Raw genomic sequence first — 24,600 nt, forward strand, 5'->3', positions numbered from 1 at the left:
ATTAATGGTCATAGCTATATATATCATCCGGTGAAGGCTCCTCCTCTTGATGAATATGTTTCACCTACTAACTATTTTGTTTTCATTAATATACTTGTCAATCACTTGAATTTAATCCAAAACGTTTTGCTAAAAAAGAACGTTGAATTCCACACTAAAATTATTAAAATTAAATTTATTTTTATTATATAATAACTTAAATATTGGTTGAAAAATGCATATATCTTTACTTACTTCTCTACCATATCCACTACACTTTTTAATTTTAGATGTGGGAGAAGAAATGGTATAGAATGTAGATATAGAATGTATAAATACTTTACACAACTGTGATGTCAGGAATAAAAATTGGATCGTCCGATTTTTTAAACACAAATCGGAGGGTCCGATATTTTCTCTTCCACACTAATCGAATTGTCCGATTAGCAAGCTTAATTTTTTTATAAAGAAATCGAATGGTCCGATTTCTTCATTCCCGTTTTAGAAAAAACTGTTTCTACATTTATGTCTAACACTCATATTTTCCACAATAATACACAATATACATACTTCTCATATCCAAAAAAATGAGCCTATCCACTGCTTAGTTTCTTATCAAGATTAATATTATAAAAGTATTGATCCCAATCTATAATTGAGGAGAAAGGCAAGTAAAAGGATTCTCATTCATGAGGGAAAAAAGTACTATTGCTTCTTTTTTTAGAGTTTTCCAAATCTCTGTGGCATGCATCATAATAAGCTCCATCACATGATGAGTGTGAGAGCCTTTTTCTCTGAATCATGTACATTAACTTAACTCCGTGTGAAATGTGACAAAGATTTTATATATATGGTATGAGGGGTCAATTTAATTTTCCCAAGATATTAATAATATCTCTGAAAAGTTCATTTAAAGTTTGAATTCTCTAACCACAGAGGCACAGATCTTGAATAAAAAAAGTAAAATATATGTATAAATAGAGAGAAAATTAAGAAAGAGAGGAAATTAGGTGAGGTTGGTTCTCTACCACAACTTCTTTTCAACAGAATTCTTAATTAGGATAAGCAGATCATTATTGATTCTACCAAATTTCTTATATATTACACAATGACATTGTCTTTTTATAGCATTATTATGATACTTAAAAAGTACTCCAAAAACACAGAAAATAATTTAAAAATGGAAGAAAAAATAGTGTTATCCACACATATTGTATAATGGTGTGTTATGCAAAATTATAGGTATATAAATTTATAGTCCTGCAAAACGCAACCTGTATTTTATTAGAAACAAAAAAAATAATAAAAAAATAAAAAACCAAAATGCAAAGAGTTGGCTAAGTATACTAGTATTATTAATATTATTATATTACTATTATTATTATTATTGTTATTAGCACTACAACAAATTATTATTATTATTATTATTATTAAGTTTATTGTTCTGTTAGTGTTTATATTTCACCAAATTTTTAATCAGGTCTTTATATTTTCTTTTCAATTAGATCCATATATTACTTTAATTTTGTAATTAAGTTCTTCGTAGTGTAGAAAATATTAGAGTTAATTGAATATTTTTTCGTAAATTGAAGGTATTTATAATTAAAAACTTAATTAAATTTTTGACCGCATGTATTTTGATAAAAATATTATGTTAATTTTAACATTTTTAATATGAAAATGACGTAATTACAAAATTAAAAGCAGTATAAAAATTCAATTAAAAAAAAATATAAAAACTTAATTAAAAATTTAATAAAATTATAAGAACCAACAGAATAATTAAACTTTATTATTATTATTAATTATAATTACTATTATTAAATACTACTATTGTTATTATATATTATTGTTGTGTGCATTATTATCATTATTATTATTATTATTATTATTATTATTATTATTTACACGAAACTGTATATTTATTATTGTTATGATTATTCACCGTTTTAGTTATATTATTGTTACTGTTAGTTAATATTAGGAATAATAGTACTATTAATATTATTATATTATTATTAGATTATTAGTATTAGCACTTCTGTTATTGTTATTATTATTACTAGAACCTAAATACTATATAAACATCCACTTTATGGTGTAATATTAATATTTTTTCTGTATATAAAAAAATGAGCCCCAAAAAACAGGCATTATCAACATGTTTTCAAAAAAAAAATTTATTTTTATGTGATAAATCATAGTAGTAACAAATCAAACTCTTAATTGAACTAACTTTGTCTTTACTCAATCTTAGAACTTAGAAGTTATAATGGTCCCTCCCTCCCGAGATTGAGCAAGAGGAAACAATGGTCGTTGAAATGTTGACTCCTGCTGTGTTTTTCTTGAGAAGGGTAAATAAAGTGTTTAGAGAGACATGAACCCTATTGCCATACCTTATACCTAGGTAGGTAGGGTTACAACGTGGCCACACATTACTTTACTTGAGCTTCTCCAATTGCATAGGTATGCACAATCACAATGCACGTGTCTTCATCTTACTCAATATGCCTAGCTTTTTATGTTTAAAAAAATTATATCAATTTAGGTTAACCACCAAAAACGTCCCCGAATTATTCAGACGCTGACAGAAATGCACCTAAATTCTACTATCGATAAAAATATCTTTAAATAATTTAACAATATAATAACAATATCCAACAGTAAATATATATTTTTAAAAAATGTCTTAAAAATTGAATTTTGATGTGATTTTTTATAAGAATAATTAAAAAAATAAGATATTATTATTCTTAAAATTTGATAATTTTTTTCTAAGTATATATATTTTTTGTGATTTTTTAAAAGTATTATTAGTTGTTAACAAAAAAATTACAAAAAAATATATACACAACGAAAAATCACCACATTTTAAGGATATTAATATCTCATTTTCTTAATCATGCTTGCAAAAAATTGTACCAAAATTCAATCTCTAATATATTTTTTGAGAAATATATATTTAATGTTAGATAATCTTGTAAAAAAACTAACATTAAATATGTATTTCTCAAAATATAAATTAGAGATTTAATTTTGATGCAATTTTTTGCAAGTATAATTAAAAAATGAGATATTATTATTCTTAAAAATTGGTGATTTTTTGTTAAGTATATATTATTTTGTAATTTTTTAAAAGTATTATTGATTGTTAACAAAAATAATTATAAAAAAATTATATACTTAACAAAAAATTACTAATTTTTATGTATAATAATATATTATTTTTATAATCATGCTTGCAAAAAATTGCATCAAAATTCAATTTCTAAGGTATTTTTTGAAAATATATATTTACTGTTGGGTATTGTTGTTGTTTTTTTAAATTATTTGAAGGTATTTTTGTCGATAGTAAATTTGGGTGTATTTTTGTCAGCGTTTAAATAATACGGAGGCATTTTTTGGTGGTTAACCCATCAATTTAACTAAAATGTATTTTTAGTGTATGTTAAAATTATAGAAATTATTTTTAATATGGAGGTAAAGATAGTATTTTGGTTAAAGATGGATATTTGAAGTGTACTATAGTATTATAGATGTATAAAATAGATATTTAACATGCATCTTATGTATTGGCAGATGATGACATGTGTCTAACACGCACCCTATGTGTTGTCAGGATATGGGAGTGGATCTTTTTCAGTAAAAAAAAAACTGGATGGTATCCAGTGTTCAATCTAAGCATTCATTGCTCTCTCTTGTTTATTTCTAATCCCATTCATAAAATCAAAAGTGAGAGATCACACTGTATTTTATCAAGTGTTAAAAAAATTGGAAAGAATCCATTTCTTCATGATATTACAACACACACCCTGCGTATTGACTTTTTATCTGCAAAATCCACCAAACTGAAATTACATCAAATAATCTCATTTTTAACAAAAATACTAATATTTTTTTTATATAAAAAAAATTAACCTTAAAATTATTATTGTTATAATTTGTTCAGTTGATAATTTTAATATACATTTTTTTCAATAAAATCACTTAATTATGGTCCAAATCAAACATGATTTTTGGAAATAACAATAATCACTTGATTTATGGGATATTTATTCTTGTTCTAGTAGTAGCGTGAGAAAAACAAGGGTACTAGAATCCAGGGGAGGAGAGAGGGGAAAAAACAGAAGCAGAAAAAAGTGCGATAGAGTTTAGTTTTGAGTGAGACAGAAGGAGACGGCGACTTGTGTTGGTGTTGGTGTACCCAAATTACAAATCCATCAAAAATTTATTTTTTATTTTTTAATATTAATAGTTTCTGGAGCAGCTGGAACGAACTAACTCATACTTACTTTATTTCTTACTAAATATTTATTTATTTATTTAATAATTATATAAGACATCATCGTCAAGAATGGAACGGCAAATGTCAAACATGGTTTGGTTTTGGATGAAGATGAATTGACACGACTGGAACTACTTTCTGCACCTGTCATCACTTCCTTCTTCCTTCTTTCACCATTCACATGCATTCACCTCCAAAGGTTCCTTCTTTCTTTCTACTTCTCTCTCCGATCCTGGGGTTTCGTCGCTTCACCCCTTCCTATGTGATCTTCAAAGTTTGTTTCTTTTCACTGTTTCACGCTTCCCCTTTTCAATTTTCTCACCTTCTTCGCCTCCATCTCCTCTCCTTTCTAGCTCAGCTGAAGATCCAGGTTTTTCATAAAACGGCGGCGAAATTAAAAATAAATAATTTGATAGTAAATAAAAATAACAACTTTGTTATAGCTGTCAATTATTTTACCTTATTTATTTATTTGAGCTGATGGTGCTATGTTCACTGTTTTGAAGTGAAAGTGAAACTTTACTCTTGTTTAAGTTTGGAGGAGAAGGAACGTATCTGAAGAATGTTGATTTTAGATCTGATTGAAGCGGTCAATTAATTGTTGTTACACTCTTATTTTTTCGGTGCAAGTTATCTTTTTTCGAGTGCGTGTTTTAATTCGCCTCTTTTTTCTATTCCGGAGAAAAAAACAAAACTGGATTTTGATTTAAGGTTTTAGCTCAGTGTTCTTGCCAGCTGCCACCTCTTGAGTTTTCTCATCTTCACTTTTCGTTTTTTTTTTTCCTTCATGCAATCCTTGTTCATGATTGTGCTTCTGTTGTAAGCCATATGATTCCTCTTTCGGGAATTGCTCTCGTTTAGCATCTTTTACTTTATTTTTTAATTGTTATTGTTATTATTTGTTGGAAGCATGGTTGGTGTGAGTGTGATTAAGGGGCGTGTTTAGTAGATTCTGGTATCTGAGGTTTTCTTGCCATGATTGCCATTATTCTAAGCATGTGTTCTCTCATTTAGCTGATTCTTCTCTCTCCAATTCACAAATATTTTGCTTCTTGTCATTTTTCATATTGCACGTGCTTGAGTTTCTTGCATAAAATATATATCCCCTTTTTATTTTATCTGTACCTTAGACTTTGGATTACAAATGTTAGAGAATATTAGGATATTTGAATAAGATTGATATGGATATTAGGCATTTATTATTTGATTGTTTTCTGATTTGTTCATCACCTGTAAAAGCATATGATTATCAAGTTTATTATTCTTGAGTTATTCACATGAATTCTAAAAATAGACATGGTAGCTTGAAAGATATTGTCTTAAACATTGGCTTCAAAGTTCCAACACTTCCTTTTGTCTCTGCTAGCAGTTTCTTATGAAGGAGTGAAGACTGGATAAAAGACTGAATTTCCTATGAAGCCTCAATCATGGAAATGGCTGACGAGAAAAAAGAGTGGCTTGGCTGATGGGGTCTGTCCTCTTTTCTTTTACTATCATAAGGAGAATTTCTAGTCAGCAGTTTTTCATTCTGATTCATAGGCTAGCTCACTAATTTAACGAAACATATTGGTGCAGGGAAAGTCGAGTTTCAAGATGAAACCTTTGCCTTTTATGGCAGTTTTGTGTACAGTAATGCTATTCATTGTGTATAGAACTACAAAATATCAGTATCACCAAGAAGAGGTACGAGATTGAAACCATTCTTTTTAGATGTCATCATATGTTGTTACTAAGAATCAGAATGTTGATTTAATATTTGGCTGATAGATATTTAGCATTGCATAAGGGATCAATTCATGTTAGTACTTTGTATTGTAATCATGTCAGTGTACTCATTTGATCACAAAATGTCCATTGATTCGGGAAAAAAGAGATTTCTAGGTTTTTTCTCCTTCTCATTAGACACCATAAATTGGTATATGGTATTCTTACTGAGTGTGCTAACATAAGTTCTGTTCTGTGTTTATCACATGCCATTACCAGATAGACAAGAGATGGAATTTATGGGGAGAAGGAAAGGTACATACTTGTTCATCTGGTTGCCCAACCAGCCTTATTATTTTTCTTTTTTCCAGATTTGATCATTGATGCATTACGATACAAAGGCTCTGCTGGTTTTATGGCTTTTGTGCTGCTGAACTATGATTCTTTCACCTCAGATATATGTCTATTTGTTTTCCTTATCTATTGGTACTTTTGATGGCATTCCAGGGATATTCTACAACTTCAGGGAAGTTGAGAGCCTTGCCGCAAGGTATAATACATGCTAATTCAGATCTTGAGTTAAGGCCCTTGTGGTCAAGAAGTAGTTCGAGGTCAAAGGTTAGCATCTTTGTGCTGTTTTTCCAGAGTTTTAGTTCTATTGGTAAACCCTAATGGGCATTTTAAAAATTATTTTTCAAAATTTGAATTGCTTCAGTAACTAATTTTGAATATTAAATTTCAGGCTAGTGCTTACACCAACCGTAACTTGCTGGCAGTTCCAGTTGGTATTAAACAAAAGCATAATGTTGATGCCATGGTGCAAAAGGTACTTGCAAGTTACAATGGTTCACTAGAATTTCAACATTGTTTTGAGTCAGCAAAGCTTATCCAATTTCATTGATTGCAGTTTCTTCCCGAAAATTTTACTATTACTTTATTCCATTATGATGGCAATGTGAATGGATGGAGGGACCTTAATTGGAGTAGCAAGGCCATACACATTGTTGCTGTAAATCAAACAAAGTGGTAAGTATGAGACTGGCCACTGGTGGCTGCATTTTTTGGTCTGAAAACTTTATTGTGAGCCCTTTTTTCACTGCTTTTGTTTATTTTGAAGAGATAATAAATGGGGCATGTCATGAAATGGATTTCTTGAAAATTGAAACATCTGACACAGAGTGAGCCAGTTATGTAAAATACTGTGGTAGAAGGAAGATTGTTTTGGCTTCTGTCTTCATACTGAAATCAAAGTCTTAATTTATTACAAAGTATGGGAATCTTCTGGTTACAGTTTATAGATGATGATTGAGCAATGTACCATTGCCTTCTTTGTTGTGGTGGTTTCCTGAGATGTAAACTTGCATTTGTTGCATGGTTTATTTTCTAAACTTACAATATCAATTTGGTTTTTGTCAGGTGGTTTGCTAAAAGATTTCTGCATCCTGATATAGTGTCTATTTATGATTATGTCTTTCTTTGGGATGAGGATTTAGGAGTGGAGCATTTTTCTCCTTCAAGGTATGAGTAACACATTTGTGGCTCTTTCTCTACTGGTGCTATTTGATATTTGAGTGCTGTCTGGCCAGCTTTTCGCATGAAATATTTTGACCGTTTTATATAAGCAGGAATTTATGGTTTGGGGTAAATGTGATACTAAAACGTCCCTCTTTTAAAGAAAAAATGATCAGATAGTTTTATTCCCAAAATTTTTAAAATTTTTAAGTTGGAGGAGGTAGACACTTAATTACCCTCATTAGATTATTAAGCATGCTTGAGATTGCTATTTGGTATGGTGGAAATAGAGGTTATTTAACAGGCTTATACTCTTAATCTTGTTTTAATTTAAAGCATATTCATAACCTTTTTGATATGCTTTTATACTCATCAAATCAAAGAGATGGAATTGAATATGATCTTCTGTTTTTACAGATACCTTAAAATTATTAAGGAAGAAGGTTTAGAGATATCTCAACCTGCCCTTGACCCAAATTCAACAGAGATACATCATAGAATTACAATTAGATCTAGAACCAAGAAATTTCACAGGTGACCTTTTATGAGAGACTATTTAAAAGTTCTTGCTAATCTATGTGTCTTGATACTTACACTATGTTTTGATTGATGCAGAAGAGTTTATGAACGTAGAGGCAGTACGAGGTGTTCAGATGCAAGTGAAGGGCCACCATGCACCGGGTAACTTTTACGTTCCTGATTGATCTTGCTCATGCAAGTCCATTGATTGGAATCTTCTCCATATATTTAAAAAGAGAAATCACGCTATTGATTTTGTTCTGTTTTAGTTGACAGCCTTGTAGAAGGCTATGCCTTAATGATAAAAGCAATCAACTTAAATCTTTGAGTATGAATGACACTAAGCCTTAAACACAACTTTTGTAGGTTTGTCGAAGGTATGGCCCCAGTTTTCTCTCGATCTGCCTGGTATTGTACTTGGCATCTTATACAGGTAATGTTTCCAATGTCCATACAAATCTTTTTGTAGCATGTCCAAATATTGAATCTAAGTTGTGGTAGAAGACGAATCATGAATTTCTTTGAAGACTTTTTCTCCTCTGCAAGTTTTCCATCTTGTTACATATAGTGTGAATTACTGCAAATTTTATCTGAAAATCATCTTTGTCGTTTCAAAATTTCAGTTCTCCAGGATACCAAAAAATGATTGCTAGTTTGCTATAGTTTTAGAAAAGAGGCCATGTATGGGTTTTCTGCCTTCATATAGCCTTTTTTCTTTATGAAAAAATTTTGTAGTTCAATGTTTTCTCCTGGTTACCAATACTATATTTCATGTTTTCGGCTTTCAATATTTGCAACTCATAGTTATTGTTTGTGTTTTCTCCAGAATGATCTTGTCCATGGGTGGGGAATGGATATGAAACTAGGATATTGTGCACAGGTGAGCACTACACAACTTCTTACACATAAGTCAATTCCAAAATCACCATCATAAATCCATTCAATTCATTTGATATATCATCTACATTAGGCTGACATGGACTTAATTTGTATGTTCTTGTTTCATTCTTAATATTTTTTGCAAGACAAGTATAGCTAATGAAGTCAATGTGATTTTTCAGGGAGATCGAACAAAAAACGTTGGAGTAGTTGATAGCGAATACGTTGTTCATAAGGGAATACAAACTTTGGGTGGGAGTGGTCCTGATACACAAAAGGTATTTGCCCCTTAAATACTAGGACATACCTCTTGGAATATAACCTTATTTGTTTTGACCTCATTGTTTCTTGAACTAATATTTTTATTTCCCATTTTGCAGGGTTCAAGACTTAAAAAAACAACAACGGTAAGGTTTTAACTTTTAATTGACATTTGGATAGTTCTTCTCTACAATCTAATTTCATTAACAATCCTAGTGTTTTCTGAAATTCACTTTCTTGATGGCTTTCTTCCTTTGCTTAACAGAGACAAGGTGGAGCAGCAATAGATGTGAGAACTGAGGTGAGACTTCTGAACTACATTAAAAAACAAAGTCTTGTTTTCCATCTTACAAATGATTCTGTTTTTGTTTTATCGCGGACTAATTAGATACGAAGACAGTCGACGTGGGAACTTGAAACCTTTAAAGAGCGCTGGAACAAAGCTACGGCCGAAGACAAAAGCTGGGTCGATCCGTTTCCAAACAAGAGTAACCAACGGCGGGTAAGAAGACGGCGCAGTGGCTCGCAGTCTTAACTCTTTTAACGGTTCATTTAACTAATCCGGTTGGATACTTTAAGCTTCAATTCACAGGCATCAGCCATTTTTATAGGCATATAACTTAGTTTGTGTAGTTGAACACTTGATTCATTCAATTTAAAGGAAAAGAAATCACATCTTTAGTTATATTCTTTTTTGGTGTTGTGGTCCAGATTTTCTTGATACCCTCTTTCTATGTAATTATCATGTATTCAGCTTCATGTGTTATCAATATATAGATCAAAAGAAGGGAAGATAAATGTTTGCCATCTTCTTGTAGTGGTTTGACTTTGGTTCTGGCGATATAATGGTCATTCATTGCCTAATGAAATTAAATTGAAGCATTGAATTTGGTGTTTGCCTTGTTGAAAAGAGAAGGGACACATTTGCAATCGTCTAGAAGGACATGCAATGCATGAAGGGCGTAAAGGGCACGTTTGTGTGGCTGCCACGCAATAATGTTCATTCATTCATATTAAACTTCTGGTTCAACCATTAAACTTCTAAACCAAATCATTATCTAGCTTAATGTTAATGGATATTTAATTGTTTCATTATATAATGTTCAACCATATTTTGTATACTCTGAAGATTAATTATCAAATTAACTATTAGTATATTTTAAATTAACTATTAGTATAAAATATATGTCGAAATACGAAATATATAACGAAAGTATGTGAGACAACACATGTATATATTTCTATATATAATATGGTCATTTTTTGTGTAAACATAGCATTATTTAATACTATATACTAAAATCACTCACATAATACATAAAACTCGTATGTATGCTAATGAGTTATAACTTAAATGATATAGTCTCTTCATATATATTTAAAGGTTGCGGATTCTAGAAAATACATAAAACTCGTATACTTAGGTTGGACCGAAATATTCTGTTCATATTATACCTAACAATCTGCACCATAAAAAATAAAATAAATTATGCATGACAATGTTTTGAATTGAACAGTTGAAAAATTATGCAATTACAAATTAGCTTCCAATCAAATTGTATTTTGTGTATGTTTTAATTCTAACTTCATTGCGGAAAGTCAAATTTGGACTCTTGACCCTTTCTTTTTCTTCAATAAATTCTAGAACATTTGAAATGCTTAATGTCGCTGCCCAAAAATCCTCATATTCAGAAAAGATAAAATGTGCAAATCTCGATTTCAATTTTCTAATATACTAGAAAATTAGACAGTTCACTTTCTTTGTTCATGAATCTGTTATATAATTAATTAAAATCCTTAAAAATGCTGAAACTGAATGAATAACAGAAAAATGTAGTAGTAGTTGACCTGTAACATGGCACAAATGAAGCATGCCTAAGTGGTTCCGGTACCAGATTAAAATCATTTATATATGTATAAAAAATCAAATTAAAGGAATGAATGTGTACGTTTATTTAATTTAATATGACATGTTTATAACCAAAACAATTAAATCATAATAAAAAAAGACTAACCTAAAGTGAATTGATTATATATAAAAGATTTAAATGGTGCTTCAATAAAACCATGCTCTGTTTTTATTATTTACACAAGTCACACAAGATGCCAAATACATATGAACGATGAAATCAACAACTAATCCGTGTAATTAAATATTTTTTAAAAAACATATTTTTCTTTTTTATCTTTTTAATGACAACGAAGTTGAAAACAGAGTCTCTCTCTCTGTTTCTCTTGGAAGCTGCGTACTAAGCTGACCAAAGACCATTCCTTTGTCTAAGTTGCTGCCATTTACTTCTTAGGCCTTTTCAGCCATTCTCTTGCATAAGAAGTTTCAAATTTTCTAACACCACCCCCCCAAAAAAAAAAAAATCCATTTTTTATAGCCCTATTGACTTTCTTCTCTGTTTTAGATCTTTGCATTTCTGTAGTTCCAAATTCCAAAGCTAGTTTCTTGGTAGCACCCTCCTCAACCTCCTCTCACAATGGCTGGTCGCTATGACAGTAACCCTTTCGCCGAAGAAGAAACCGAAGTCAATCCCTTCTCAGTAAGTCCTTCCCACCACTGCTATTTCTGAAATTTAGTTTTTTTGTGAGCTGGGTATGCAATTTTTTTTATTCTATTTTATATTATTTTTGTGAATTTTACCTGTTTCAGTGATGTTTCACACTCAACAATTCATGTATAAACCTTCTGGGTTTTGGGGTTTTGGAAATTATTGTGCTTGGTTGATTTGTCCGTTGACTTGTTTCATACGATTGTTGATCCTGTGTATATGTGTTAGGAAGTTCTAGTTTTTATTTGGTTTCATAATTCATAATTCTGTGAAGGATCTCATGTTAATTGCATATGTTTTGACCTCATGTTAATCCCTTGAGCTCAAATTCTTGCGTGATAAATTCTAGGCAATCCTTAACATAAACAATAAGGTCAAACATTAATGGTATCTGTGAGACTATGGTAGTCAGATATTATCATTGATGATTTTCTAATTTAGCTGTTTGGTGCTTGGGATATCTTATTCCTAGCTGGAGTAGTTTCTTCTTAAGTTTGCTCTTTTTCATGGAAAATTTAAGGACTTATGGCATATATATTTGCTCCATATGCTCCTGCTTGATCCTTCAAATTTGGTATACACTAACAGGATCCGGCTGTAAGGGGTAAAGCATCAAGCCCGTCAAGTTATAGCGGTGGCGCATTTTACACTACAGTATGTTAAAATGCATGATTTTAAAAGTCGTGATTCGTGACCATAGGTGATTGATTATTCATCAGGGAATAATCTTGTTTGTTCAATTTTAGTTGCCTTTTGATGGTAATATTGTTCAAAGAGTAGGAGGATCATGGATTATTTTCTACTTTATTCTTTATGTTATCTGATCTTCAGAGCTGGGTCCATGACCAGCTTTCTTTTTAAGGAAGTATAGTAAATGTTGAATGTTTCCGGGCACACTTATAAGGGAAATTAGCTTAAAGAAAAATAGTTATCTTGACTATTTTTCGGGGTAAACTTCAACTTGTTTCCTATACCTTCATCCTAATGATTTGAAGTTGCAGAATCCTGGAAGTGTCGCCCCTGCCACCAATTCAAGGCTCAAACCACTTAATCCTGAACCTGCTGATTATAATTATTTTGGTGCGACCGTCGATATACCTCTTGATGCATCAACAGTAAGTAATAAAATTGAGATGTTTGAAATCTCCAATCATCTTTTTCCTCATTTATAATTATATCTCATGTATGTTGAAACAAATTTAATGTGGGTTTTCTAATTATGTCTGTTCAATATTAGGACTTGAAAAAGAAGGAAAAGGAACTTCAAGCCAAAGAGGCTGAATTGAGAAGACGAGAACAGGTTTATTTTGAGAATCTCATATCTTTCTGTACATGTTATCCCTGAGAATTCCCTTAATGATTATGTTGATATTCATTTTCAGTTAATTCTGACTATATGAAACATTGTCTATTAAATTAGTGATTTCTTACTAACTATGTGTGCCTTAAAGTTTGCCTGTAATTTAATTTATATTGTTCTGTCAAATGTAGGAAGTCAGACGGAAAGAGGAAGCTGCTGCACGAGGTATTTTGCATTTCTTATGAGGCTTTTTGCATTTTTTTTTTGGGGGGGAGATAAGTTTCCTTGTCCTTGTATCTGATTGTTGCAATGTTGCCACTTCAGAATTCTATGAAGCTTAAACTCATGTTTCTTGCTTGGGGAATAATCTTCCATTACATTTTGTTTTGCAGCTGGAATTGTAATTGAGGAGAAGAATTGGCCACCATTTTTCCCAATCATACATCATGATATTACAAACGAAATTCCAGTTCATCTTCAACGAATGCAATATGTTGCATTTAGCTCATTGTTAGGTATGTTTGCCAATCTTGTGACGGTATTGCTTTAATTTGCATTATCATGTTGTTTTCAGGCTAGCAACTCTTGAGGCTTTTTTCCTTTTCATTTCTTTTATGGCAGCATTGCTTTATTACATTTTGACCTTAAATAAAATGTATCTATAATGTGTATTCTGCATGTTATGTTTTTAGCAAATAATGATGAAAGAACGCGATATGATCTACAGTGAATGACAAATATTGATGCGATACAGGTCTAGTGGCATGCCTTTCTTGGAATATTATAGCTGTCACTGCAGCTTGGATCAAGGGAGAAGGTCAGTTTAGATGGGAGCAATAACCTTTCCAGGTTAACGAATAAGCTTGTGTTACATATCTGACTCTGCAAATTCCATGCGCATGGAACTTGTTCTTGTTTCTTGTAGGTGTAAAAATATGGTTTCTTTCTATTATCTACTTCATAGCAGGCGTTCCTGGAGCATATGTCCTATGGTACCGCCCACTATATCGTGCTTTCAGGTAATTATTTCCTATGCTTACATGCATTAGTTCCACGGTGTTCCCCATTCTGATAGATCCTTCTGTTTTGCTTATGCTCTTGATTTTGAATCTGCCCTGTTTCTACTTTTGCAGGAAAGATAGTGCTTTGAATTTCGGATGGTTCTTCATGTTTTACATAGTAAGTTCACTATTATGCTTAATGGTTAATGCATGTAAAGCTATGCTTCCAACATGGGATGGATTTCAATATTACTATCATCTTTTTTTTTTCTACAGATTCACATTGGATTCTGCATCTTAGCTGCAGTTGCTCCTCCTATAGTATTCAAAGGAAAATCCCTGACGTATGTTTATATGTGTATACACTTCATATAACATCACTATGCCTATATTGCATTTTTTCCATGTTTTCAAGAGCCTGGTGTTACTCTTATTGTTTTGGCCTAATGTTTCGTGCTGTTTACTTATCGATGCAGAGGCATTCTGTCTGCCATAGATGTGATTGGTGATCATACTTTGATTGGAGTAAGTAACCATTTCTTTTTCCTGCATGCTGCTTAATTAATTGTCATCTGTTAAACATTGCCAACATCATGTTTGACACAAACCATGTAACATTGTTAAAGCGCATGCTGCAAAATCCAACCGATCAAAATCGTGTCTGAATATTTGTTTTGATCCATTTGCTTGTAGATTTTCTACTTCATTGGATTCGGATTTTTCTGCCTTGAAACGTTGGTCAGCATCTGGGTTCTTCAGGTTTGTTTATGCTCTTCAAAATTTTGAATCTTTTTCTTTTTTTCTTTTAGGGTGACTATGTTCTTAGCACATGCTCACTATATATACTCCTTTGGTTTGAATACACAGCAAGTGTATATGTACTTCCGCGGCAGCGGCCAAGCCGCCGAGATGAAGCGGGAGGCTGCAAGAGGAGCAGTCAGATCTGCATTCTAAACACACACACACACACGGATGATATAGGCCTTGTTTGCATTTGGATTCATATTGTAAATTACTTAGCTGCAGAAAATGATTTGTGTGTTTTTTTTACACGTTGATGATGATTGTTAATTTGTTAGTGTTGTACTTATATAGTGGAATAGAGCAAACAAACATAAAGCCATGGCTATAATTTATTTCGAGTGAATCCTATATATGTAGTTTTGGTTTACCATCAATGGATTGGTCTGGGTCGTGCATTTTCTCCATTTCACACCAACATTTACTTCTCCAGCTCTGTATTTGAGGTGGAAATTTAGGTGCAAATTAACTTCATGTGAAATTAATAACTAAAAGTCGTTATAACTGCACTCTGTTATATTTGGATTTATATAGATTATGCTACATGTGTACTAAAATTAGTTATTAATATAAAATATATACTAGAATATAAACACATTTTTATTATGGATGAAGTTGTAGTTGTAGATATTTTCTGCCGGAAAAAATTTAAAAAGAAAAATAAAAAGAAACGCGGTCACTCATTTAAAGCCCTTCATGCCTTTGGTTGGAGTAGATATGTATATTCAATTATTCACATCGTTCAATTATTGAAGAAGATAGTACTAGCAGTACTTACCATTAAATTCGCATTATGATATCTCTATTCCCCCAAAATCCATTAACATTGAATTAAAAAAAAGAAGAAAATGAAAATGAACGTATTGATATTTCTATTTCTTAGTATTTAATAATAGTAATATGAGTTTTAATATATTTGACCGGTCGTTAACAAACATGGTCTAGAAAGTTTTATTCCATTAATGGAAAGAAAGAAAATATAAAACCTCAAACAAAACGTGCCGTTTGGGAATGAAGGTTCATATATCACATCTCCGACCCAAAACCTTAGTCTCTCCTCACATGCAATTTACAATTAATTATGTTTTAAACAACCAACAATAATATCAAATGAAAATTAAAAATGACCAAAGTATACATAAAAAGGAAGAGCAAATCTACCTCTAATATATCTGTCATATATATATATAGTAAGCAAAATTACAGTAGTGAACAACCATATATAAAAATAAAATCTCCTCATCCACAATATATTGTTTTTCCAAACCTATATAAAACTAGAAATATCCAAAAGGGCACTCCCAAAACAAATCCACCGGTACCATCATAATTCATACATATATGTTTATTTATCTAAAAAAGGAGTATGCATGCAAGAAACTGAAAAGTTCACAATAACCATATATATGTAATTAAGTTTCACACACATTCATACACGAGAATCATTTTAAGTGTTCTTAATGTTTAAGATATTTTAATAAAAATTACTAAAATACCCAAGACATTGAAACACTTGAAATGTTTCTAACAGTATTCATGTATGATATGACTCACTCAGCAATAAGCTATGCACTTCTTTTTGCAGTCAATGGTGCAACCGCCTCCGCCGTAGCCCTTGCCGGAGCGGCTGTAGGAGGTGAAGCACTTAGCAGGACAAGTGATCTTCTTCTGGAAGCAAGGGCCTTTGTCTTTGCAAACAACGGTGGGCCTGACAACACCACCTCTGGAGTAACCACCACTTGGTCCACCGTATCCACCACCATAACCTCCTCCTATTCCATTCCCAAACCCGTTTCCAAATCCGGGTATGCTGAACCCACCTCCTGGCCCAAAGAAGGGCCCAATACCACCTCCGTAGTTGGGGTCATCGCCACCACTCTTAGCGTGCTTCTTCTGTTGATCATCACCGGAAGGTTTGGATCCGGGTCGGGTTGCCAAAGAGGGTGAAGCTATGAGGAGTATAGAGAGCAAGACCAAGATGACTTTAAGGGTATTCATTTTTAATTTTTGTATTGTTGATTGTGTGAAGGGACTTAAGTATTTAAAGAGAGAAAAAATGATATATTAGTGGAAATGATAATACGTGTACATTAAAATCAGCTATTAAAATTAAGGGAAAAACTCAGGTGCAGTTGATTTTATGTGAAGTTGATAGTTGAGAGTCGTTAGATGAAAATTTAATCAAATCAATCAAATTATCTAACGGTTTTTAATTATCAACTTCACATAAAATTGACTGCACTTGAGTTTCTACTTAAAATTAATTATCACTATATAATACATATTAAAATATAAATAAATATTAAAAATAAATTAAATTATAAATATATTTATATATAAATATATTAATAATTAATTTTAGTAATTTTTTTTAATATTCAAGTAATATTTTTGTAAGTGGGAATGAGAAAACTATGCATTTATTGGGAGGGTGTGGTATGGGTGACAGGTGGGGATATTTATCATCTTTTGGTAGGTTGGTTGCAATTATTATTACTCTTTTTCTTTTCTCTCTCTCTTCCCTCTCTGCCGTTTTTGGTTTAAGGACAATTGAAATTTTAATGTTAATGAATGATGTATAACAAAACATGTGAAACCAATATTTAGTAGTGTGTCATCTTTCTACATATATACATACATCTCTTCATGGCGCTCAAACTAGTATACTAATAATTTACATTACTTGGAAATTAGGCAAATCCTTTTGCTCATTCCGGGTAAAACTTCCTTTATAACACTAACGTGCAAGTTTAATTTGTTGGCTTAACTTTGAAAATTTAGTGCTAATTTATTATCCAAATAACTTATCTCATAGATGTGAATTCAAATTTTGTGAGTAAGATGGGAGAAGCGAAGTCATGGATGAAGCGTTAATTACTTCCCCACCAAGTTGTACTAGTACAGGTTGATGTACAGAATAGTACTAAATGGCCTTGCTAAAAGACATTGTAGATATTAAGGTATTTAATGGGAAAAAATATAATATAATATAGATGTATATGTTGGAAGTTTTAGAAGTCTTTGATGTTAAGAAAATGGTCCAATTAAGTACAAGGTTGCCATAACGTTAGGCATCTGAATTGTGAAGAGGGATGGATAGATATTTGCATGGACCAAGGCCTTGAAGAATTTAATGGAATTAGGTAACAACCCATTATTGATTCATCTTAATTACATTACTAGATCGTGGTCATGATGATGATGATGTGATAGTCATGAGATGCGTTGGATAATTAAGTGCAACCCCACCTTTAGTGGTTGCTAGCTCGCCCAGCTGTGTAGCTGCTTCAATTCCTCATGAACCGCTTAACCGTACATACTTATATATCTATTTGATTATTAATTAATTATAAGAGCATAAAATCTTTGACGAAACACCATATAAAAATCCAAATTTTCTGCCTCATATCTCAAAAGTAATTTGTCCTTAACTATTAAACATGATCTCATCACCTCTTCCATGTTAATCATCGGCTTTCCATGATGTCAACCTTTGAGGCATCCGAAATCTCACCTGCCACCCAACATTTATATATTTTTTATGAAGATTCAGGTAAAGTCGACTTCACGTGAAGTTATACTTGAAAGCTGTTAGATAAAAATTTAGTTAAATCAATCAAATCATTTAATAACTCTCATATATAATTTCAAGTGAAATCCACTGCACTTGAATTTCCACCGTATATTTTACATATAAGAATACATGTTTTATTTCTCGTCCACTGTTCCTGTAGATATAATTTAATGACGCACATGGCTCTGGGAGAAATAATACATGTCTCACATACTTATTTCATGCACAAATTAACGCGTTCCCCAATATACGGTATATATTAAAATATAAAATAATATATTAAAAATATTAAAAAATTATTAAAATTTATTTTTATTATTAGTAATTAATTATTAATATTTAAAAATATAAATTAAAAATAATTATTAAATTAAAAAATTAAATTAATAATTAAAAATAATACATTTTAATAATTTTTGAATATTTTTCATATTATAAATATATTTATATAAATATATAATAATTAATTTTAATGTATAGATAGTAATTTTTGTAGTGATAATATTATAATAGTTTAAACAATGAAGATAGGGATGGTTGGGTTGTAATAATCCTAATCCTAATAGAAAAAGCCGACTTTGATATTCATCCTTAGCTTATTCATTCACACAACACGTATACAATTTTACGATACATACGTAGTTCAATTTGATGGTTTTGACATTGGTGCATCATCATGATTCACAAGTCATGAGTCAGAAAGTCATAAACCATATGTACTATATATTCCATGCATGAATAATATATGTTATCAATTGAGAAAAAGTTATTTTGGATTCAGCCTTAACTAAATACGTACCCTAGCTAACATAATTAGGTTTACAACCTAATGAAGAAAATGACTTTGGTTTGATTTAAGAGTACGATTACAAGCTAGGGTACTTTGACGTAAATGACTTCAAATCAATCAACTAATAACATCTTGTATCTTGTTAACAGCAAATTAAAGGCATTAATGACATAAATGGATCTTGAGGAATTAATAATTGCCTCCCATACTGTGGACAGATACTTACTTTCCATCAACTTCTTATTTTATTGTAACAATTAATTTTCTAAACTTAAAAAATTATAAATTTAATTAAATGATTTTTCTAAAGAGTAAAGTATCGTTTTTATCTCAAACGTATGGGGTAAATCTTATTTGTGTCCCTAACGTTTAAATCGTCCTATTTGTATCCCTAACGTTTGTAAAAGTGATTCAATGTTATCCTACCGTCAATTACACATCATGTGCGCTTTAGTTTGAGTTTTAAACTTTTCTTCTTAAAGTTAGAATACAAATGTCTGAGATAGAATCGATGATCCACTCCGAAAAATAACTCATCAAAAGTTGAAACTAATTCCTACAACATTTATAAAATTCACTTTTCTATGGATATAATTGAATCTAAACACAAATATTGGGTATAATATTAAAATCGAACACATTCAAGTGAGACCTAATTGAGAATGAATACATCCAAGTGAGAATAATTGAAAAATATAATCTGATTTGTTAGTATAATTGATAGTATGATAACATTGAATCACTTTTATAAACGTTAGGATACAAATAGAACGATTTAAACGTTAGGGACACAAATAGGACTTACCTCAAACATTAGGGACAAAAGCAAAAGCGATACTTTACTCTTTTTCTAAACGAATACATATAACTTGAGGATGAAAAAGCAAATTGTTTGTGTTCTTTAATTTTCACATAGGCAGAATCTATAGAGGTGGTTGTCCATGGAGTGCGGTAGTGTGTTCAAAAAGTCAAGAAATTCTCATGTGAGTGAGCTTTCCACCACTTAAAGTTGAAAGCTGTGAATCATTCTTGGTCGATCCTGTGCCAGACACTCCATCATGGGATGGGAATGGCATCCATATAAATATACCTTAAAAAATTGCAAAAATATTTCTAAACTTAAAAGCTAAAATGAATTATTACAATAAAAGTTTTTAGTAGCTAAACCGTTAATTTATTTATTTAATACAACTGGAAAGTGAATAATTAATATCACAGCTTTGCAAAAGCCAGAGTCATGAATGAAGAAGCACATAGTATATATAAGATAAGTTTCATGTGAAATGAGGCTTTGTTTTTGTCAATTAGGCTCTCAAAGTCAAAAGAAGATAGAGTACGTGGTGTAGCAAAATCAACGGGATATTGAATGCATTGAATTGACTTGTGATGATGAAGAAAACAACCAATCTTCAAACACTGTGATGCACTTGCACCCTCTCATTAATACTCTTTAACTCTTCATATCCTTATCTTGCAACAAACATCTCATTTTCAATACTACCTCTTCTCTTTGCTCTGTACCCTATTTTTCTATCAATTATCAATATCACTTTTTTCTGTCTTTTTGGTTGTCTGCGATATCTTCCAACTCGATATGTCAAGGACTAATTTTTCATGGATCTGAGTCTGTCGCTGGTTAATGGGTTGTTGCATGCATAAGGCGAGATTCTAACCCCGACACTTATTTAAACGAACGAGTGAGCTGACCATTTAACCAATCCAAGTTGGTTAGTTATCAATATCACTTTATTGTTATTGGGCCTCCAATCCTGTGACCTTTTCTGGCATAACATGGACCCAATTTTTAGTCTCCATATAAATGGCATCAACATCAGTACACAAAGAAATTATGACAACTTAGCATAATTAAAGGGTGTGGCATCAACACCACACAAGAAGAAGAATAAAGGTGAAGAAAAAGCAGGGAGGGATTCTAAGAGAACAAATGATAAAAGTATTATTCACATTATTATTTGATCTGTATGTATAGTAACAGTGTATGGTGATTGACTGATTGCTCACGTGAAAACTGTTAAATGATTTGACATATAACGAAGTTAGCTCAAAGGCTAGAAGATCCCCAGCTAGCATCAACAGCTTCAATGATCTTTCCATGGAGTGTGGTTCCAGAACAAGCAACTATACCGCGATCAAGCCCTTCTAGATATATACCTTTTGAGAAATCTAGCGGCCGTCCGCCGGCATCAGTCACCATGCCACCCGCCTCCTGTATGATGATAACACCTGCAGCATGGTCCCATATCTTCTCCTTGTAACCACTCCTTGCAAACTTCATGAATACTTCAGCATCTCCACGCGCTATTGCTGCATATTTCACCATGCTGTACACTCTCAATGGCTGTTTCCTGCATATATTTATATGTATGACACTTGAGAGGAATGTATCAATCATGATATTGGAATGAAAAACAGAAAAAGTTAAGAAATGCACCTTAGACCAACACTATGAGCTAGTCCTGCAGTAAAAGAGTGGCTTGAATTGGCCTTCTCAACCGGTTCACAAAATGTAGCCAGTGCTGGATTGTCAATGGAAGACACACAAACTTGTTTTGCATTGTTTGGCCACAAGAACTTATTATTGCCATGAAGCAGAGGTTGCATCCATGCCTTGCCACTTCCTTTTTTTGCATACAGCACACAACCTTTGTTCCAAGTTTCAGAATTTGGAGGAGTCAACTTAGATATGATCCTATGATAACGGTGCTGATAGCTTAACCACTCCTTTCTCATTGGATAGTTTGGACAACCAAGAACTCCAAGAACAACCTCTCCATCTTCTATCAGTGCTAGAGCTACAGCATACTGATCTCCTCTTACAAACCCCAATGTTCCATCAACAGGATCAAGCACCCAAAATCTTCCATTAGCACCGCCTCTCGAGTTGCAGCGACTAATTATTTCCAGAACTTCTGAAGTGCCAAGAGCTGACTTTGGCTTTTGAACTCCAAATTGGGATGCTTTGCTTAGACATTCATTCACAGTTTCAACCACAGCTTCTAACAGCTCTGATGCATTAGCCTTGGACAGAGTTTGAACGTCCTCTTCGGCTACAATTGAGATATTTTCGCTCCCCAAACACTTCGACAATATCCAGCTGACAATTGCTTGCACACTCCAATCTACATAACCAAGACTACAATTTAAATGTCATAGTAAGAATGAATGAGAACTCTTCATCTGCTAGGGATAAACTTATCAGTTATCACCCATTTCCAAAGTGCTGAATTCACAAACCTCAGAAAAATATGCTTCAATCATCATGTGGCTAAAGTTGTAAAGAAGCATAATGAAGTACACAACATAAGTTGATCATGGCTTTTTAGTATAAGTCAGTGTAATACGTTGAAACTTTTACATAGAAATAAGAGGATATGATATATAACCAAAATTTACCACAAAGATTGTAGTTAACTGGTTCTGATTACAGATTTACACCCAATTCAATTCAATGTGTAAATTGGGTATTTATCCCCCCTCAAATTAGCAATCATTCTTTTGTTCTAATAGAATTTCTAGTTTTGTAAAAATTTATTTAGAAGAATAAGTTTTATATATCTTTTTTCCTTCTCTTGGAGGACAAATTAGGAGCAGAGAGTAACATATGAAAAGTCATATTTGTGAACATGAACTGATGCAACCAAAATTATGGCTGTGGTTAAACAATCCAGCTCAGTCAAAGATGGCTAGTCATTGAACAAGTTGAAGTCACCATTAGATATTTGGGAATATAAACCTAAAGTGAATGAGATGCCTTACAACCTAAAATGGAAACAAGTTAACAAGGTCCTATATAGGGAAATTTGTGATTGTAATGGGGAATACCACAGTAGAAAACCTTTAAGTCAACCAGCTGAAGTGAGCAATATATGGACACCAGCAAAATCTCCTCATACTTATTCTAGATCCGTTATCTCTTTAATGGAAAATGGAAAATATGGCATAAAAATTTGTTATGCAAAGGTTTTATCCAGTTTTACACCCTTTTGATAGCAGTAAAGAATAGAAACGTGTACCAAAAGAGTATGAAAGCAGCTTGTTTATTTCCCCTCCATTAGAAACGTGTACTCTTGGAATTCCATGAAGCCTCCAAAATTTAATTGTCACCTTCCATGCTAAGTATGTTATCATTGACTTAATTAAAATGTATTGATTACATTGTGTCCTTGTGTATCAGACAAGGTTTTGCAATTGCATTGCTATCATTTTACTTTTATAATAAAGAAGGAACAAGCCACTTGTCATAATTTGACAGGATATAATGCATCTTAGGGTGAATTTTTGTAATTTCACCAAACCTATTAAAGAGAGTTTTTGTATGTTGGCAAGGTCACAACATTCTCATGCACAAATTGCACAAATCCAAATAAACCCACTAATCTTGAAAAAGATACAGCAGAGAATTCAAACAATTATAAAAAAAACAGAAGCTTTACTGCTAAACAAAACTACCCAATTGAGGAAAAACAATGATTCACTGACCTGCAACAGTAACAGGAGAATTATCATCTTTGGAGTGGACCTGATGGTTGGTTCTAGAAATCAAAGTGTCTTGAACTGTCTGACAGAGTGAACATGCCATCTGCACTGCTCTCACAGCAACATCAAGTTCCTTGGAATATTCCTTCGGTTGTTCTTCTTGTTCATACAACAATCCCAAGTTGTTACTGTGATTCTCCTCCTCCATGACAGGAAAAGAACAAGTATGGTCGAATTTTGAGACACAGGCAATGTAATTATGGGGTTGTGCTTTAGAACTAGAAGCTACTCCTCCAACAACATAGGTGAGTGTGAAGGCAGAAAGAACATCATGGTATCTCTTCCTTGCTTGTCCCAAGATACGTGGGATAATGGTACCCAAGCTTGAACAATATAAAGACATGGCTGGTAGTGCTTATTTATGTTGACATTGAAAGGGGAAGAAGAAAATTCAGAATTGGATTATGGTAACACATAATAATGATAAAGAGTTCATTCATTCAGAGTATCATGTATGATTCATTCATAGAAGAAACAGAAGTAGAGACTTGAGAATCAATTCAATTTGTAGGTCCATTGGGGCTGCTGCTTTTTTAATCTACTATTGTCGTTTTTATCTTCCCGTATCAAATTAAAGTGGATTTGTTTCTATTAATGTGGAACGTAAACTTAAAATATTATTCATAGATTCCTTACTTTATCGATAGATAGAATTGTATGCATATGCTGAATACTTTGTTATTATAATTTAATTAGATATCTTTTAAAAATGGTATAATATTCAGTTTTTTATTATAATAATTAAAAATAAATAAATATATTTAAAAATTATAAATAAATTTAGTATTTTTTTAAAATTGAATACACGTTTAAAATATAAATTAAATAAAATTGAAATTGAAATTTTAAATTTTAAATTTTTGTTTCAGATTTAATATAT

The 24,600-nt window shown here is 31.9% G+C and overlaps 4 protein-coding genes across 9 annotated transcripts; 2 read left to right on the top strand and 2 right to left on the bottom strand.

Moving 5' to 3' along the window:
• Positions 1-4,033: 4,033 nt before the first annotated feature.
• LOC112783001 (uncharacterized) lies at positions 4,034-9,946 on the top strand. Of its 5 annotated transcripts, none has more exons than XM_025825719.3 (16): positions 4,034-4,463; positions 5,634-5,734; positions 5,840-5,947; positions 6,248-6,283; positions 6,476-6,586; positions 6,711-6,794; positions 6,876-6,994; positions 7,385-7,486; positions 7,898-8,014; positions 8,096-8,161; positions 8,366-8,432; positions 8,826-8,879; positions 9,061-9,156; positions 9,259-9,285; positions 9,405-9,440; positions 9,528-9,946. In XM_025825719.3, exons 2-16 carry the CDS (start codon positions 5,678-5,680, stop codon positions 9,672-9,674), a joined length of 1,227 nt encoding a protein of 408 aa, XP_025681504.1. In that variant the 5' UTR covers positions 4,034-4,463; positions 5,634-5,677; the 3' UTR covers positions 9,675-9,946. The 5 variants fall into 5 exon arrangements, with proteins under 5 accessions (XP_025681504.1, XP_025681503.1, XP_025681505.1 ...); XM_025825718.3 differs by having other exon boundaries at positions 4,440-4,908; XM_025825720.3 differs by having other exon boundaries at positions 4,440-4,634.
• Positions 9,947-11,282: 1,336 nt separating this feature from the next.
• LOC112782748 (secretory carrier-associated membrane protein) lies at positions 11,283-15,206 on the top strand. 2 transcript variants are annotated; one of them, XM_025825305.3, is made up of 13 exons: positions 11,362-11,688; positions 12,286-12,351; positions 12,699-12,812; positions 12,935-12,997; positions 13,189-13,222; positions 13,390-13,512; positions 13,752-13,814; positions 13,923-14,016; positions 14,131-14,176; positions 14,275-14,342; positions 14,475-14,523; positions 14,692-14,757; positions 14,866-15,206. In XM_025825305.3, the coding sequence occupies exons 1-13, from the start codon at positions 11,626-11,628 to the stop codon at positions 14,950-14,952; spliced, it is 936 nt and encodes a 311-aa protein (XP_025681090.1). In that variant the 5' UTR covers positions 11,362-11,625; the 3' UTR covers positions 14,953-15,206. The 2 variants fall into 2 exon arrangements, with proteins under 2 accessions (XP_025681091.1, XP_025681090.1); XM_025825306.3 differs by lacking the exon at positions 12,286-12,351 and having other exon boundaries at positions 11,283-11,688.
• A 751-nt stretch (positions 15,207-15,957) lies between these two features.
• On the bottom strand, positions 15,958-17,395 carry LOC112782749 (uncharacterized). The gene has a single exon (XM_025825307.3). The coding sequence runs from the start codon at positions 16,795-16,797 to the stop codon at positions 16,354-16,356; it is 444 nt and encodes a 147-aa protein (XP_025681092.1). The 5' UTR covers positions 16,798-17,395; the 3' UTR covers positions 15,958-16,353.
• A 3,714-nt stretch (positions 17,396-21,109) lies between these two features.
• LOC112783981 (3',5'-bisphosphate nucleotidase AHL) lies at positions 21,110-24,383 on the bottom strand. Its single transcript, XM_025827069.3, has 3 exons — positions 23,664-24,383; positions 21,616-22,303; positions 21,110-21,529 (listed from the first exon to the last, which is right to left on the bottom strand). Exons 1-3 carry the CDS (start codon positions 24,061-24,063, stop codon positions 21,226-21,228), a joined length of 1,392 nt encoding a protein of 463 aa, XP_025682854.1. The 5' UTR covers positions 24,064-24,383; the 3' UTR covers positions 21,110-21,225.
• Positions 24,384-24,600: the final 217 nt, after the last annotated feature.

This window comes from Arachis hypogaea, chromosome 20, assembly GCF_003086295.3.
Source record: "Arachis hypogaea cultivar Tifrunner chromosome 20, arahy.Tifrunner.gnm2.J5K5, whole genome shotgun sequence".
Classification (NCBI taxonomy): domain Eukaryota; kingdom Viridiplantae; phylum Streptophyta; class Magnoliopsida; order Fabales; family Fabaceae; genus Arachis; species Arachis hypogaea.

Excerpts from the sequence above, each read along its gene's own strand:
- LOC112783001 (XM_025825719.3), top strand. The coding sequence starts at position 5,678 with ATGAAGCCTCAATCATGGAAATGGCTGACGAGAAAAAAGAGTGGCTTG. Across the intron at positions 5,948-6,247 it reads ATCAGTATCACCAAGAAGAG|ATAGACAAGAGATGGAATTT; the intron begins GTACGAGATTGA and ends TGCCATTACCAG. Across the intron at positions 9,286-9,404 it reads GACTTAAAAAAACAACAACG|AGACAAGGTGGAGCAGCAAT; the intron begins GTAAGGTTTTAA and ends TTTGCTTAACAG.
- LOC112782748 (XM_025825305.3), top strand. The coding sequence starts at position 11,626 with ATGGCTGGTCGCTATGACAGTAACCCTTTCGCCGAAGAAGAAACCGAA. Across the intron at positions 12,813-12,934 it reads TACCTCTTGATGCATCAACA|GACTTGAAAAAGAAGGAAAA; the intron begins GTAAGTAATAAA and ends GTTCAATATTAG. Across the intron at positions 12,998-13,188 it reads AATTGAGAAGACGAGAACAG|GAAGTCAGACGGAAAGAGGA; the intron begins GTTTATTTTGAG and ends TGTCAAATGTAG.
- LOC112782749 (XM_025825307.3), bottom strand. The coding sequence starts at position 16,797 with ATGAATACCCTTAAAGTCATCTTGGTCTTGCTCTCTATACTCCTCATA.
- LOC112783981 (XM_025827069.3), bottom strand. The coding sequence starts at position 24,063 with ATGTCTTTATATTGTTCAAGCTTGGGTACCATTATCCCACGTATCTTG. Across the intron at positions 22,304-23,663 it reads TTCTCCTGTTACTGTTGCAG|ATTGGAGTGTGCAAGCAATT; the intron begins GTCAGTGAATCA and ends TTGGTTATGTAG. Across the intron at positions 21,530-21,615 it reads GCTCATAGTGTTGGTCTAAG|GAAACAGCCATTGAGAGTGT; the intron begins GTGCATTTCTTA and ends AAATATATGCAG.